The 14,796-nt window shown below is 42.4% G+C and overlaps 1 protein-coding gene across 1 annotated transcript in view; it reads left to right on the forward strand.

The window, feature by feature from the left end:
* The window catches only part of RCOR1 (REST corepressor 1), a 43,350-nt gene extending 30,358 nt beyond the window's left edge, over positions 1-12,992 (forward strand). Inside the window, exons 5-10 of the mRNA XM_019472516.1 lie at positions 814-892; positions 5,226-5,420; positions 6,424-6,501; positions 7,226-7,283; positions 7,835-8,064; positions 10,690-12,992. Of these exons, the coding sequence (XP_019328061.1) occupies positions 814-892; positions 5,226-5,420; positions 6,424-6,501; positions 7,226-7,283; positions 7,835-8,064; positions 10,690-10,731 (682 nt within the window). The 3' untranslated portion in view covers positions 10,732-12,992. The remainder of the gene's footprint in view (positions 1-813; positions 893-5,225; positions 5,421-6,423; positions 6,502-7,225; positions 7,284-7,834; positions 8,065-10,689) is intronic.
* The last annotated feature ends 1,804 nt before the right edge of the window (positions 12,993-14,796 follow it).

The raw sequence follows: 14,796 nt of genomic DNA on the forward strand, positions 1-14,796 counted from the left end.
AAAAAGAAAAAGGAAAAAAAAGCTTTGATTAGGTCAGCTTATTTCTTCCGTTTCTGGGCATCATCCCAAATGGTGCAATTAACTTTAGTTGTGTACAGTACAAAAATTCTAAATGGTGAAAATATATTCAATTTAATGTCTGATTAAAATTCCAATGAAGCCAAACTGGCCAGGTGTGCCAAGGTCACTTTCAATATGGCCCCAATTTCATGCCTATTATTATTCTGTAACTGATAACCTCTTTTTCTTTTCCAGGGGAGAATGAAATGTGAGGCTGTCACTGAAAAAAAACAAACAAACACAAACCAAAAAACCTCAAACGTTTTTTATGCTTGTTCTTGAGGGAGTTCATCTTGTGCATGTCTATTTTGCTAAATGTTAAGGAGTTGTATGAAGTCTGTGTTTTAGCTACTTGCTGTAATTCTAAGTCTTTGTTTTTGTCTCAGTTTGGCTAAAGTTAAAATGCTCAATGTCCCATGTTCTTTAAAAGATAACTTGTGTAATCAATTTCATGCATCTTGCCTTCATCTGAGCAGACTTATTTTGCTTAAGTACACTACTGAGAAGTCTTTTTACAAGACATGGTCCCTAGTATTTCTACAATTAAGAATTTCTTGACTTAAACCAAAAATAAATAAACAAAAAACCCAAAACAAAAAAAACCCACCCCAACCCCCTAAAAAAAACACCCTGGGAATAAAACTAAGGAAACCCGTTGGACTTGCTATTGCATCCATGCATTTCTTTTAGCATGCTATTTATAGAAAAAGAGAGCCTCAAACTGATACAGTACTGTTTGCTTTTGTCTTCCAGTGAGGATGAAATGGAGGAAGCAAATGGAAATAACCCTATTGATATTGAAGTTGAACAAAACAAGGAGAGCAAAAAGGAGGTATAATTCTTTTCTTACTATTGTACAAATTAAAGTGTTTACTTACTACCTACTTCATGTAGAAGCTGACAGTATTTAATCTTCTTTATTTGTGCTTCATATAGTTGTCATACAAGAAAAGAAGAATTGTCTTCAGAATTATTCTTAGATCAAGACAAGTATAGACAAATAAGTTATTATGGATGGAGCTGGGAAAACTTAAGACTTTACTATCCCATGATAATGTACTATCTGAATGTTTCTAGTCTCTTTGATTCAGAGTTGGCTGTATTAGCTTGAACCACCTTCAGTGATGGTTTAAATCAACCTAACTGTGGAGATGGAGTAGAAGCACTTATGTCCCCACTGAGATGGCTTGGTGGAGGGGAAATATGTCCTTTAATCTGCTCTAGGTAGGCTAGCAAGAGTGTGTTTATCTACAACTTAGATTCTAAGGTAAATTCCTGATGTACTGAAATCCTCAGCAATCCAAACTGAGGATTTCGGTGGCACCAGGATTGCAACTACAGTGGTGAACAGTAGAGGAGAGAGCTTTTGTGTGGCCAGTTCATTTTGTCTGGCAGAGGAGCCATATATATAAAACAATAACCTATTGTTATGCACATAATATTTTGTCTATTTAAAACGTAGTACTTGCACCTCACTTAATACTTCATTTTAAGTGAGCATACAGTTCTAGATTAAAATAGAGCCATGCAAATAGAACAGTTTTGGAAACCTAGTCTGTGATGCTTAACAGGAAAGTGTATACTTTATTTTCATGTGTATAACCTGCTGGTTATCTGTTACTAAAGAAAATAGCCTTGCTGTTCAGCAGCGGTGTGAGTTGTATGTGTGAGTGAGTACTACAGGAAGATGTTTACCCTAAGGCCTTCTCTCCTTGACGTAGCTCCCTTTCCTGATTTCTTGTAGCCCGATTTCTCTCCCACAGTCATTCTCTTCCAATTTTTTAAATTATTTTTTTTAAAAGGGTGTATGTAGGAAAAAACCACTAGAGTTATTTAAAAACATGATTGCGCACAGGCAAAATCAAAGGCCTAGAGCAGCTGCTTTGTCAGTCACTGTCAGTGAGATTAATTCCTCTAATAAATTATTTTGAATGGAAATAACTGAAAAATCACAGCATTCTAGTCTGTTCTTCACCCATGCCAGGGTGCTCTCTAGACTTTCTAGAAAAGCCTAGCTGTTGCTTCCAGTGAAGGAACCGGCATCCCTGATGACTTCCTAGGAGCAGAGTGGATGTGAAGCCACTCATGTTCACCCTTACAAGAAGCTGAGTTCTCAAAAACCTCAGCAACATGCAAACTGGAAGGGTTCTCACTTGGCTAAGTTGCAGCTGCATACCGCAGCTCTCCAGTGTGTCTTGTAAATAATTAATACTATCATCTCATTTCCCATTATTTTAATAAATTTTCAAGTTTAGATTTCTCCATAAGCTCTTTGAAAGCTTGTATCTGTAAGAGAGCTCCCTTCAGTCCCCTTTATTACCAGGAATAGGGAAGATAGGGAGATTCCTTCCCTACCATGCTGGCATGCTCTGAACTTGCTGCAGAAGAGGGAAAGGTAGTTGGCTGCTTTTGTTGTAAGGCCAAACCAGAGCAGATGGCTGATAGCTACCATCAAGACATTTTTGTAGAAAGTCTGGTATGGGAGGAGGCTGTCTGCCCTCCCTGTCACATTAATAAAGGCCACAGTGCACTAACTGATCTGAAAGAGATCACCAGAACTCATGGAGCATGTGCAGTCTGGCCGTGTATGCAATGGCGGGTAGCCTTGAGAGGGCTTTTCTGGACAGGGAATGTACTGGTGGGTAAAATGAAGCTGGCAACCTGCATAGCCTGTTCAGAGTTAATTTGATTTGACTTTGCAGTACCTGAGCCTGGGGCTGATTGAAAATGCCTTGAGAGAGCAGGTATCCAGGAGGGGGGATATGTTCTTTCTTGATCGTTATGTTTCTTTTAATGACGTGGTCAGACGTGCAGGGGTGGTGATGTACCACTAGCCCAGGACTCTTACCGTAAAGAGCCTCCCTGTCCCAACCCCGCAGAGATGGTTTTTCCAGCTCTGAGACATGTTGGTTACTGTATGACTTGCCGAGTAGTACTGGGATTTCTCAGAGTATCTGAAATCTCTCATCCGTTTCCTCTTTTGAGGGTCATTGGAGGGGGAAATCTTCCCTTTTTTTTTTTAAGTACTTTCAGTGTTAGTGCAACTGTTCAGGTTTCCTCAGATAGTGACTCCATAATGCTGAGGTCATGGACTAGAGCTGCTTTCTCCACATCTTCCCTATTCCTGGAAATGCCTCCCACTTCATCCTCTGCTTTTACATGGCTTGAGACAGCTTGGTGTTCTCTTTTTACGCCATGAAATCTGAGGAAGGGAACCTTGTTTGTATTAAGGGGTTTTAAGACTGAAGTGTGTTGGATAGCAGTGGCGGTATCTAAATAAACAGAGAAGCACTGCTAAATCCCTGCATTTTAATTCTCTCTGGTTTTCCTGAATTGATTTAATTGTACAGAGATGTGTGTGGCCAGGAAAGCAAGAGTTTCCAAGATAGGGTAGATGTTCAAATTTTCAGAGCCTGTGCAATATCACCAGGGCCTAGAGGCATTTGGAGCTGTCAAAAACTGTTCTGCTGGAGCTCTGGCTTCTTGTCCACAACACAAGAGCTTGACATTCTTTGAACTGTGTAAAACAATCATTTGAATTCTTTTTTCCTTAATGTTGAGGCTTCTGGGGTATTTGCACTGCAGGCATTGTGTGTTGGTCAACCTACAGCCTGAACCTGTTGTGAGGCATTACCGCGTGATCCCGTGAAATTCTGTATGTAGATGAAATAGGAATAAATCTGAAATGTGTATCCATGTTGAATAATTTACCCAGCTCAGTTATCAAAGTGCTCGTTTCTGAAGCGGAGTGCAGAGCTTACCTCACTTGTACATAGCTAAACCCATCTGTTTTCTTCTGCTCCCCACTCCCTTCTGCAAAAAGAAATAGGGTATCCATCCTGCAACAGCAATAGTTATCTCTTGCTCCTGGGCTTGCCTTAGGCATTGTCTCTCATGGAGGAGTCCTTTGCACTAAAGGAGGGAAGAAAAAAGTTGAGAACAGGCCATTGTCCACATTACTGCTTCTGTGTGGCTCTGGCCGTTGAGCCCATGAAGAGGGTGCAAGCTTTTATCTGCTGGCAGCTGTGCTGGGGTCCTCCAGTCTTTGGGAAGCAGAGCCTCATGCTTACGTGGGGCTTTGCTCAGCCTCCTGTGGGTTTGAATGTGAGCATTTTCATGCTCACTAATGAGCAAATGCCTCAAACTGTGTAGAAACTACATGTAGCTGCAAATTAGGAGGGAAACAATAGTGCTAAGTGAAGCCAATGTGCTTAAAGCTGGCAGTGATCAACTAGAGGATTTCAGACGTGTGGCCTCCCCTCTCTGCTTTTTCCCTCCCCGCCACTCTTCTTCACTTCTGTGTTCTTGGCCAGGCTCCAGCCACTGGGTAATAAATCTTGGGTATGAGTTGCTTGTTGAAAATAACTTCTGGAATAAATGGTTTTAGTATTAGAGATCAAATGTGCTCTTGAAGGATCTGTAGTATAGTGTCTTAGCTAATCTACCTGTCAGAGGTGTGCGCCTAATTCTTTGCTTTAGACAGAAAGCATAAAAATAATTAGTGGTGTGTGTAATATTCCCTTTTCCAAAAGAGACTTAAATTTTATTTGTGGGCAAAACTGCATCAGTTTAATGGAACAGTTGATATATCAGTGCTATGCAAGAAAACTTGGCTTCCAAGGAACTGCGTAACGATCTAAGAATTACTTTGTAGTCACCTCACTCCTTTATCCTTAGCCTTTAAATAAATTTGGTTTATTGCTTCTCCTGTCTGACACGTAGAAGAAAAGGTCTCTGTAAACTCTTCTAGTTGCGTTCTTCCCCTGTCTCCAAACTCCACTTTGTTTCCTTCTGGTGTTCAGTTAAACTGGCATGTTCAGGCCTGGTGATGAAAGTGAGAAGAGAGGTTTCGGAGTGTTTGAAAATAACCAGAATATTTAACTGCTGGAAAATTGGGCATCTGTATCCCAAAATGAAAACGGGCAGAGAAGACAACCAGTATCTCTGTAAACATTGAAAGCTGCCTAGAAGAAAGGAGAGATTTGTTTAAGACAGTGTTTGTATGACATGCCACTTAAAGCAAAAAATGTCTTCCTGTCTGCAAGCGACCTTTTTTCATTCCCCAACCTTTGACAATGGCTAAAAGTCATAGAATCACAAAATGGTTGAGTTGGAAGGGACCTTTAAAGATCATTTAATTTTGTAAAATGACTGCTGTTTGCCAGGTGCCACCTGCTGAAACCGTTCCTCAGGTGAAGAAGGAGAAGCACAGTACGCAGGCCAAAAACAGGGCGAAGAGGAAACCTCCCAAAGGAATGTTCCTTTCCCAAGAAGATGTGGAGGCCGTTTCTGCCAATGCAACAGCTGCTACCACTGTACTCAGACAATTGGACATGGAATTAGTCTCAATAAAACGACAGGTATGGATGGGATTGGTCAAGAATAACTGCTATTTTTGGTGGTAGTGCCTGTCACAGTCTGCAAAGTTCGCAGGAATTTGTAGCTTGACAGCGATGATGCACATCATTATGTGGCTTAAGTGACAAGCTGCTAGCCTTGTGCTATAAACCAATGCAGCCCTGTGTTTTATGTCTCTTATGTTTTAGTTCTATGGGCAAGCCTACTTTATACCTAAAGTGAAGCAAGGAAAAGTCCACAGCACTGACTTGAAGGAACATTTGTTGGCGCTTAGTGTTTTTTGCAGTTCAGAGTTCCTTATGTTTTAACTATGAACTTCCTTCAGATGACACTGGTTTCAGCAGTATCTGATTTCCATCTGCAGCATTCAGTTTTCTTTGCCTTTTCATATGGCGCTTTTGGAACAGGCAGATACGTTTGTTTTATTCTTTCTTAGACAGGCATCATACAAACTTTCCTACGTACCTTTTTTGATTTGCTGATGGATCTGCCTTTTAAACAAATGTTTTTCTAATATCTGTTAGTAAAGACAGGTTTATACTACATGAGTCTGTTTCCTAGATCTGAACATTTTCACTTTTTAAAGCAGAGATCTGGCTCAAGCTCTTTATTAAACTTAATAGAATTGGTATTTTGGCCTGAAGCCTTTTTCTTGGCACTCTGGGAGAAGCAGAGCTCTCTAGCAGTCTTTGATTCATTACTTGCTGTGAACAGGGTCTGTCGTCTTATGCTGGGCTTTATACAGACCTGGAAGTTGGGGCAGTTCTTGCACCAAATAACTTGCAGACAGGATAGAATAAATTAAATGGGATCTCCTGAGGTGCCAGCTGCTCCTGCATTCCTTTATTACAGTATAACAAACCTTCTTTTTTGGAAAAGGGAGGTTGTGAGAAAAACTGGAATGCTGAGCTTGTGGGGTTCCTGCCGGGGCAGCTGGAAGAAGGCTTGTCCAAAGATTTTTTTTTTTAATATCCTTGTTTAAAGGGATGAAACTTTTTTTTTCAGATTCAGAATATCAAACAGACAAACAGCGCGCTCAAAGAAAAACTTGAAGGTGGTATAGAACAATACAGACTTCCAGAGGTAGGATCATTTTCTGACCCTTGTTTATTGTGGAGATAAATGCTAATCTGTGTTTATATAGAAACTATATAGGGCTATTTGCATTGCCAGTAAACTAGGACCAATGTCCTATTAGTTGTCAGTGTGAATCAAGACCATTACCATATTCACTGTTGTTGTGTAATGGAAATGGGAGATGAGAAGAAAGTAAGAGCAGTTTCACACGTGAAAGTGGTTTCTAACAGAAGTACAGGTATCCCAGATATACCATGTTTTGTCAATGTTGTATCCATATGCCATTGCGAGAGAGGTAGTTGCTTTCCTCTAAATACTGAGAAATGTAGGAGAGGATGTTAATGGCCCATCTTTCTCTTGGCACTTGGTGCTTTTGCTGTTTTCCTTCCAACTCTGGTACCTCATGCTGGAAATAATTTGACCAAGATTACAGAGGGTGTCTGTGATAAAACCAAGTAGGTGCTTTGGAAGAGAGTGGCTCTTGGTTATCTGCTCAGACCATTCCCTATCTTTTTGTATTACTGTGACTTACAGGCACAGTGTATATCACAGTTAACTGAATGGATGCCATACGCAGTTCTTTGTTGAAAACGTTGCTACTAAAGGAATGATATAGTTTGACAAACAGTTAATTCCTTGTTGTGTTTTTATGAGGTTTTCATGAGCTCGGATACAAGGGAAAGCTGTTGCTTATGTAAATGAAGTTATCTAATTTTTTTTTGATGTCTAGGTCGTTCAGAAATTTAATGCACGTTGGACCACGGATGAGCAGCTTCTTGCTGTGCAAGGTATGGCACTACAAGTCTATTTGTACTTCAGTCGGTGATAATCAAAACTCTGCTGCGTTTCAGAGCTGTGTTTCCCTTCAGTGGCTAATGAAGGATTCTGACATTGCTGTGTACTAATGCCCAAAGAACGGAATTGAACAAGGAAACAATATCCCCCCTTCCCCTCCCTGGGCAGTATAAATTGCACTGTATGAATGTTTGCAAATAATCTCTGCTTGTCCAAGCTTTCAGAAAGTGAAACTCTACCGGAGTCACTGCTATGCTCTTTGCCTGTGTAGCTTCTCAAGTAGTACAGGCAGATTTACACAGGTCTTCTAGATTTGGCTCTGCCCATCTTTATGACACTTCTATTTTCTTCTCTTCTTCAGGGCTAGTCTTAACTGCATCTCTTGCCCAGTTTAGACTTTTTTCTTTTCCCCTGGATTAATCTGAGAAAGGCCTGAAACCTTGACAGAAGTTCAGCTTCAGATCCTTATGCTGTGACTTGAGCCTGATTTGTGGTCTTTGTGGAAATAACATGTTGCTTTTGTTTTTCTTTTTGTTGCTTTTAGCAATCAGGAAATACGGCCGAGACTTTCAGGCAATCTCTGATGTGATTGGAAACAAATCTGTGGTGCAAGTGAAAAACTTTTTTGTAAATTATCGACGTCGTTTCAACATAGATGAAGTTCTACAGGAGTGGGAGGCAGAGCACGGCAAAGAGGAGACAAATGGAACCAATAGCCAGAAGCCTGTAAAATCCCCTGATAATTCCACTAAAATGTCCGAAGAGGAAGACGAGGTAAATCCAATTTAAAAATCGCATAAAATTCCCAATCTGAGCTCAGATCAGATAGATGTGTATATATATACTTTTTGCAAAAGCCATTTTTGACAATCTTCAAACTGAGCATATTTTACTTCCTCTGGATATACAGATTCCAGTACTGATTTTGGGAATTAGGAATTCCAGACATACATGAAAGTGGAAAGAGAACAGTTAATTTGCAGCCCTCTGACAGTATCTGTATCTCCTCAGCACATGGACATTTTAATGCCTCTTGCTGCTGAAACCCCATACATCTTTATCTCACTTGGATGTTTTCCCTGCACTCAGTTCTCCAAGCTGTTCTAGGTTTGGCTTTGTGGGACCGTACAGTCTTCTGAGGCAAAGCTCGCTCTTTCATTTTTGACGATGGAGTGGTTTCACTCAGGGGAAGGGAAGAAAGCTATAAACAAGGCGAGTGTGTGAAACTGTTCACTCTGGAATTACCTAGAGGCAAAGTTTCTGTGAAGACAGAAATTCTAGGAACAGCCTCTCCTTGATGGAGCTTCATGGAGTTAACACTTCTCCAAATACAATGTGTGTTTAAAGTTAACTAAGAGACTGTAGAGTGTTTAAATGTGCAAGTTAGTTACAAAAATGTAATATTAACACAGTCTTGCAAAAGAAAACCCTGCTAGAGGTTTGCATGTTAAAAATGTCTGGTCTAGGACTCCCTTTGGCCTAATTTTATAAGACAGCTTGACACAAAAGCCGTATCTTCTAAATGCAAGCACAGTCAACAGCATAAGGTGAATTTTGGTCTCACATGGACTAAAGACTTCTCAGTGACTGTATATTTTTGTTGCCCTGATTATGGTTGACTCACTTGTACGTTGCCGTTCAGACATTCAGAGAGCAGAACTTCATTGCTTCACAAATCCCAATAACATGTTATTCAAAGATGCTTATATATGGGGACTAGATCCAAAGGTATGACAGATGAACAAAACCAAACTCAAAAAAACTTGCCTTCTTGGAAGAGTGTGAGTGAAATTGTCCCATTCTTCCAGAATTGAGAGGTGGAGCAAAGAAGCAATGGTACTAGCACGTAGCCACCCATTTGAAAGACAGGTGGCTTGTGTCACTGCCTTTCCCTGTGACCAGTAGAGTTGTATCTGTTAGCAGTGCAGAACTTTTCTTCTCTGAGCCCTCTGAGATTCTTCCTGGCCTCAAATACACCCTTGCTCCTGAAAGTTACAGTCAAAAAAGGGGAGTCTCACTTGAGATAGGAAGAGAATGGTTGCAGCAGGAACTGGAGTGTGCTGATGTGTCCAAGCGTATGGATGCTGGAGCAGTGAGGATCCCAGACAAGTTAGCAGAGGAGGAGGAGGAAGAGTGGAGGCATGACAGCAAGGTCTGGTGAAATGACTGGTGGAGCAGCAGTCGTGATCCCCAAACTAGTGATGGAGAGTGCCCAGGCTGGAGCCGAGCAAGTGTTGAGTGGTGGAAAGGGGACCAAAACAATAGGCTGGTGGGAATAGTTGCAAAGCCTAGAGAAAAGGCAGTTATTGCGAGAGTCGGGCAGTTCCCTGTGCCCTGCAGTATAGTAAGGGATGAGGGCAGAGCCTGCCTGCACCAGGCTGACACAGGCAGGAGCCAGGCAGGGTGGCCGTGACCTGCCAGCCGTGACATACCATGTGTGCCTTACACTAGCACCATGTGGCTTGTGGTTCTTGATGAAGCCTATTCTGGACAGTAGGAACTGATGTGTCACAGCTGGGAGGAGGAAGGTGCTGGCAGCATGGAGGGGATTTTAACTACCAAGCCTGCAGCTTTTTATAAAAATGCACAAGGAAGGGACACAAGGGTGTCACACCATGGACATCTAATGGCCACCATGCACTCTGAGCACATCAGACAGTGCCTCTCAGGCTGGCTATAAATGAGATGCTGCTGCCTTCAGAGGTAACGTAACCACAGTGCTGACTGGGTGCCTGTCTGAGCAGTTCTGGGGGCAAAGTGAAGTGTCATTGGGATTATCACATAACTGATCTACATGGGCTGGGAGGGGGGTTCCTGGTCCCTCCTGAGCTGCGCAGTACCATGCAGCTGGTGCCTGCTCTTGAGAGCACTTGCACAGGCGACTGGTCAAGTCAGGGGCACTCAGTCAGCAGTAGCCAGGAGAAGACTTTGCTGGCCTAACACTGAAGTCCCTCGGGTGCTTTCTTCCCTGGCATGCCTTGTCTGCCTGGCTGCCAGCCTAGTAAAAGCTTCGTCAGCCCTCTGACTGCTCTGGGCTTTCCCCTTCAGTGTGTTTTTATAGCAAGTGGCCGTGGTTCCGTTTTTTTTTTTTTGTTGTTGTTGGGGTTTTTTTTCATTTTGTTTTGTTTTGGTTTTTTTTTGAAGAAGGGAGGTAAGACTGCTGATTATAAAGCAGCCTCAACTCCAGGCTTAATTCTTGTATGTTTACACTCCCAACAAATCCCAGTGTGGCTCAGAATACGGGAAGCTGCTGTGATTCCTCCCATGTGCCAGGGCTGTCTGTTTTGTCGCTTTCAGTACCGTGGATCTGGGGTGAAGTTTGGAGATGCAAGAAAGCCTATGTGTATTCATTTTTAAACTAAACGTCTCCTTTTTCTCCCCCCTCCCCCTTCCCTCCAGGCTACTTCTGTTCTTGATGTCAGATATGCATCTGCTTCGTGAGAAGGTGCTGTAGCCTAGAACAATTTGTGTTGACTACTGTGTTATCCAGGATATCAGGTATTAGCAAACCTCAGACAGCCATCTGCATCATATCTGTGGACAAGCAGCTATTACCAAAAAAAGGCAAACGCTTCCAGTCCTGTGCTACATCTGCCTTAATCTCCCCTCATTCCTCCATACTGCCTCCACTTTCTTTCAAAAGCACCCAGGTAGCTCAGCTCTCCATTTCATCAATGTCCTGCTTAAGCATGGGGATTTCTAGAACCAGTAACACCTGTCTGTAAATTTTGACCAACCTGCAAAACAAGGAGCTCCTTAGCAGCCCCACAGTAACTCTACACATTAGGAGTTCTTATAATACTTGGTCCGTAGGGTATAAGTACATATTGCTGCATGGCCTTGTGGTCTCCGCTTCCTGTGTATTCTTACGATGACACTATTATTAGCGAGCTTTCTATAAAGGAGAGGCCTGTGCACGTGCCAGTGGTGTCAGGTTTGTTCTGAAATGACAGGGCATGTTAACAAGTAATCTTGAATAATGCAAAGTGATAGGAAATGTTATTTCTAAGGTTTGGTCAGTCCAAGGTTGTAAATGTAACTCATTACACTTCTGGTTTGTGCAATTCTTTCCACTGTATTTGTGTGTTCTTGCTTCATAGAAAGCTCCCTAATTGAGCATTTTATTCCTGTATATTTTAATGGCTTTTATTTAGTGCAAAAGGGAATACGTAACCTGAAACTGTTTGATACGCTATTTAACCCCTGGCATTCAGCATTTGCATTGTAACTTGTTAAATGCGTGCTACACAACTTTCTTTTTCCTGATCCTCTGCGGGATTAAGTCAAAACAACTTTCTCTGGTGCCTCTCCTTTTGGAATATGTGCCTTTTACATTTGGCTACCATAGGTCACTTTCTGTCCCAGTGTCTCATTTCTCTTCAGAGCGCTGTTTGCCAAAGACATCAAACTACTCCCACTGGAAGTCTGGACGAGGGTTGGAGCACAAAGTTGAACCTTCAGGTAGTTTTTAGTCTCTCAGAAGTTTAATGGAGAAGGACTGGGTTAATTTCATTGGCCATTTTAACCCTTCTGAAGCACACATCGCTTTCATGTTCTGAACCAAAATATGCAATTTAAAATCTAAGAGGTGCTTTTCCAAATACTTGGTGCATGCAGCTTTCAAATCCCCAGCCCTCTGTTCGGATGACCTGTGCTGTGGCCTATCCAGCTGGCTTGAACTGGAGCTGTTCTTGAAAGTCCTGTATGAGGACTTTGCACCTTGAACAAGGTAGTTGCTGACTGCCAAGCAGACAGTCTTCAGAGAAGCTAGAAGCAGCAGTATTACTTCTTGTCCAGTGGAAAGCTGCAAAATAACACTAGTCACAAAGCATTTAAAAATGGTTAATTTAATGATGTTGGAAGAAACCACCAGCTGTCTTTGCAAGTGGAAAAAAGGACCTTCTTTGCTTCTCTTCCTCTACAGAGGGTTCAAGCCAAGATGGCACACAGCAATGTACGGCACCAGCCTCCCTTAACACAACCTGAAATGAGCTAGTCCATGTTCTGGCCTGCAGCTGAGGTGCTGCAGCTCAGAGTCTAGCCCTGAACTTGGTGCTGATGTTTGAGCTGCTGGGCTGTGCCGTGTTGTGTGCTGTGATGGCTCTGTTCTCTGTACCTAAACGAGGTAGGCTAATGCCAGCTGGCTAACAGAGCCAGCTGTGACTGCACCTCCTGCAGTGTAAACACAACCCAAGGAAAGGCAGGGAGGTAGGCTCATGTATTGCTGAGGTGGTCTCCTCTTTGGGCCGTGTGTGAGGAAAGTAATTCAACATCAGAAATCGAGCAACACCACACAGGCGAAGGAGCAAATAGGCATTTCTTAGGGCAAGCTAGAGTGTGGAGCCCAAAAAGGGCCTGTTTCGGCTACTTTGCAGCTGGTTCTGAGCAGTTTCATTCTGGTACCTCCAGAGAAATCCGCTGAGGTGATGGGAGGATGGAAAGGAGCTATTCTCTATCCTCTGTATTGGAAACGTGTAATCCCAAGTTTGTGGCAGTGTCTCTACAGCTGTTGATATGAACTGGCAGCTCTGATGGTGGCCCTGCAGATGTTCCTTCAGTCCTGTGCCAGTTGGAGTTGGGAGTCTCTTGTGGGAAAAGACACTAGTTGTTAGCCAGTGTGAATTAGGATTAAAGATGGGCAAATAGCACTGTGAATTCAGCTGACAGTTCTGGTGTAAAGCAATGCCGCTCGTTAGAAATACTCTAGTATTTTTTTGAAGAAGGGAGGTAAGACTGCTGATTATAAAGCAGCCTCAACTCCAGGCTTAATTCTTGTATGTTTACACTCCCAACAAATCCCAGTGTGGCTCAGAATACGGGAAGCTGCTGTGATTCCTCCCATGTGCCAGGGCTGTCTGTTTTGTCGCTTTCAGTACCGTGGATCTGGGGTGAAGTTTGGAGATGCAAGAAAGCCTATGTGTATTCATTTTTAAACTAAACGTCTCCTTTTTCTCCCCCCTCCCCCTTCCCTCCAGGCTACTTCTGTTCTTGATGTCAGATATGCATCTGCTTCGTGAGAAGGTGCTGTAGCCTAGAACAATTTGTGTTGACTACTGTGTTATCCAGGATATCAGGTATTAGCAAACCTCAGACAGCCATCTGCATCATATCTGTGGACAAGCAGCTATTACCAAAAAAAGGCAAACGCTTCCAGTCCTGTGCTACATCTGCCTTAATCTCCCCTCATTCCTCCATACTGCCTCCACTTTCTTTCAAAAGCACCCAGGTAGCTCAGCTCTCCATTTCATCAATGTCCTGCTTAAGCATGGGGATTTCTAGAACCAGTAACACCTGTCTGTAAATTTTGACCAACCTGCAAAACAAGGAGCTCCTTAGCAGCCCCACAGTAACTCTACACATTAGGAGTTCTTATAATACTTGGTCCGTAGGGTATAAGTACATATTGCTGCATGGCCTTGTGGTCTCCGCTTCCTGTGTATTCTTACGATGACACTATTATTAGCGAGCTTTCTATAAAGGAGAGGCCTGTGCACGTGCCAGTGGTGTCAGGTTTGTTCTGAAATGACAGGGCATGTTAACAAGTAATCTTGAATAATGCAAAGTGATAGGAAATGTTATTTCTAAGGTTTGGTCAGTCCAAGGTTGTAAATGTAACTCATTACACTTCTGGTTTGTGCAATTCTTTCCACTGTATTTGTGTGTTCTTGCTTCATAGAAAGCTCCCTAATTGAGCATTTTATTCCTGTATATTTTAATGGCTTTTATTTAGTGCAAAAGGGAATACGTAACCTGAAACTGTTTGATACGCTATTTAACCCCTGGCATTCAGCATTTGCATTGTAACTTGTTAAATGCGTGCTACACAACTTTCTTTTTCCTGATCCTCTGCGGGATTAAGTCAAAACAACTTTCTCTGGTGCCTCTCCTTTTGGAATATGTGCCTTTTACATTTGGCTACCATAGGTCACTTTCTGTCCCAGTGTCTCATTTCTCTTCAGAGCGCTGTTTGCCAAAGACATCAAACTACTCCCACTGGAAGTCTGGACGAGGGTTGGAGCACAAAGTTGAACCTTCAGGTAGTTTTTAGTCTCTCAGAAGTTTAATGGAGAAGGACTGGGTTAATTTCATTGGCCATTTTAACCCTTCTGAAGCACACATCGCTTTCATGTTCTGAACCAAAATATGCAATTTAAAATCTAAGAGGTGCTTTTCCAAATACTTGGTGCATGCAGCTTTCAAATCCCCAGCCCTCTGTTCGGATGACCTGTGCTGTGGCCTATCCAGCTGGCTTGAACTGGAGCTGTTCTTGAAAGTCCTGTATGAGGACTTTGCACCTTGAACAAGGTAGTTGCTGACTGCCAAGCAGACAGTCTTCAGAGAAGCTAGAAGCAGCAGTATTACTTCTTGTCCAGTGGAAAGCTGCAAAATAACACTAGTCACAAAGCATTTAAAAATGGTTAATTTAATGATGTTGGAAGAAACCACCAGCTGTCTTTGCAAGTGGAAAAAAGGACCTTCTTTGCTTCTCTTCCTCTACAGAGGGTT

Source organism: Aptenodytes forsteri, unplaced genomic scaffold (assembly GCF_000699145.1).
Source record: "Aptenodytes forsteri isolate BGI_AS27 unplaced genomic scaffold, ASM69914v1 Scaffold193, whole genome shotgun sequence".
In the NCBI taxonomy this organism is placed as follows: Eukaryota; Metazoa; Chordata; class Aves; order Sphenisciformes; family Spheniscidae; genus Aptenodytes; species Aptenodytes forsteri.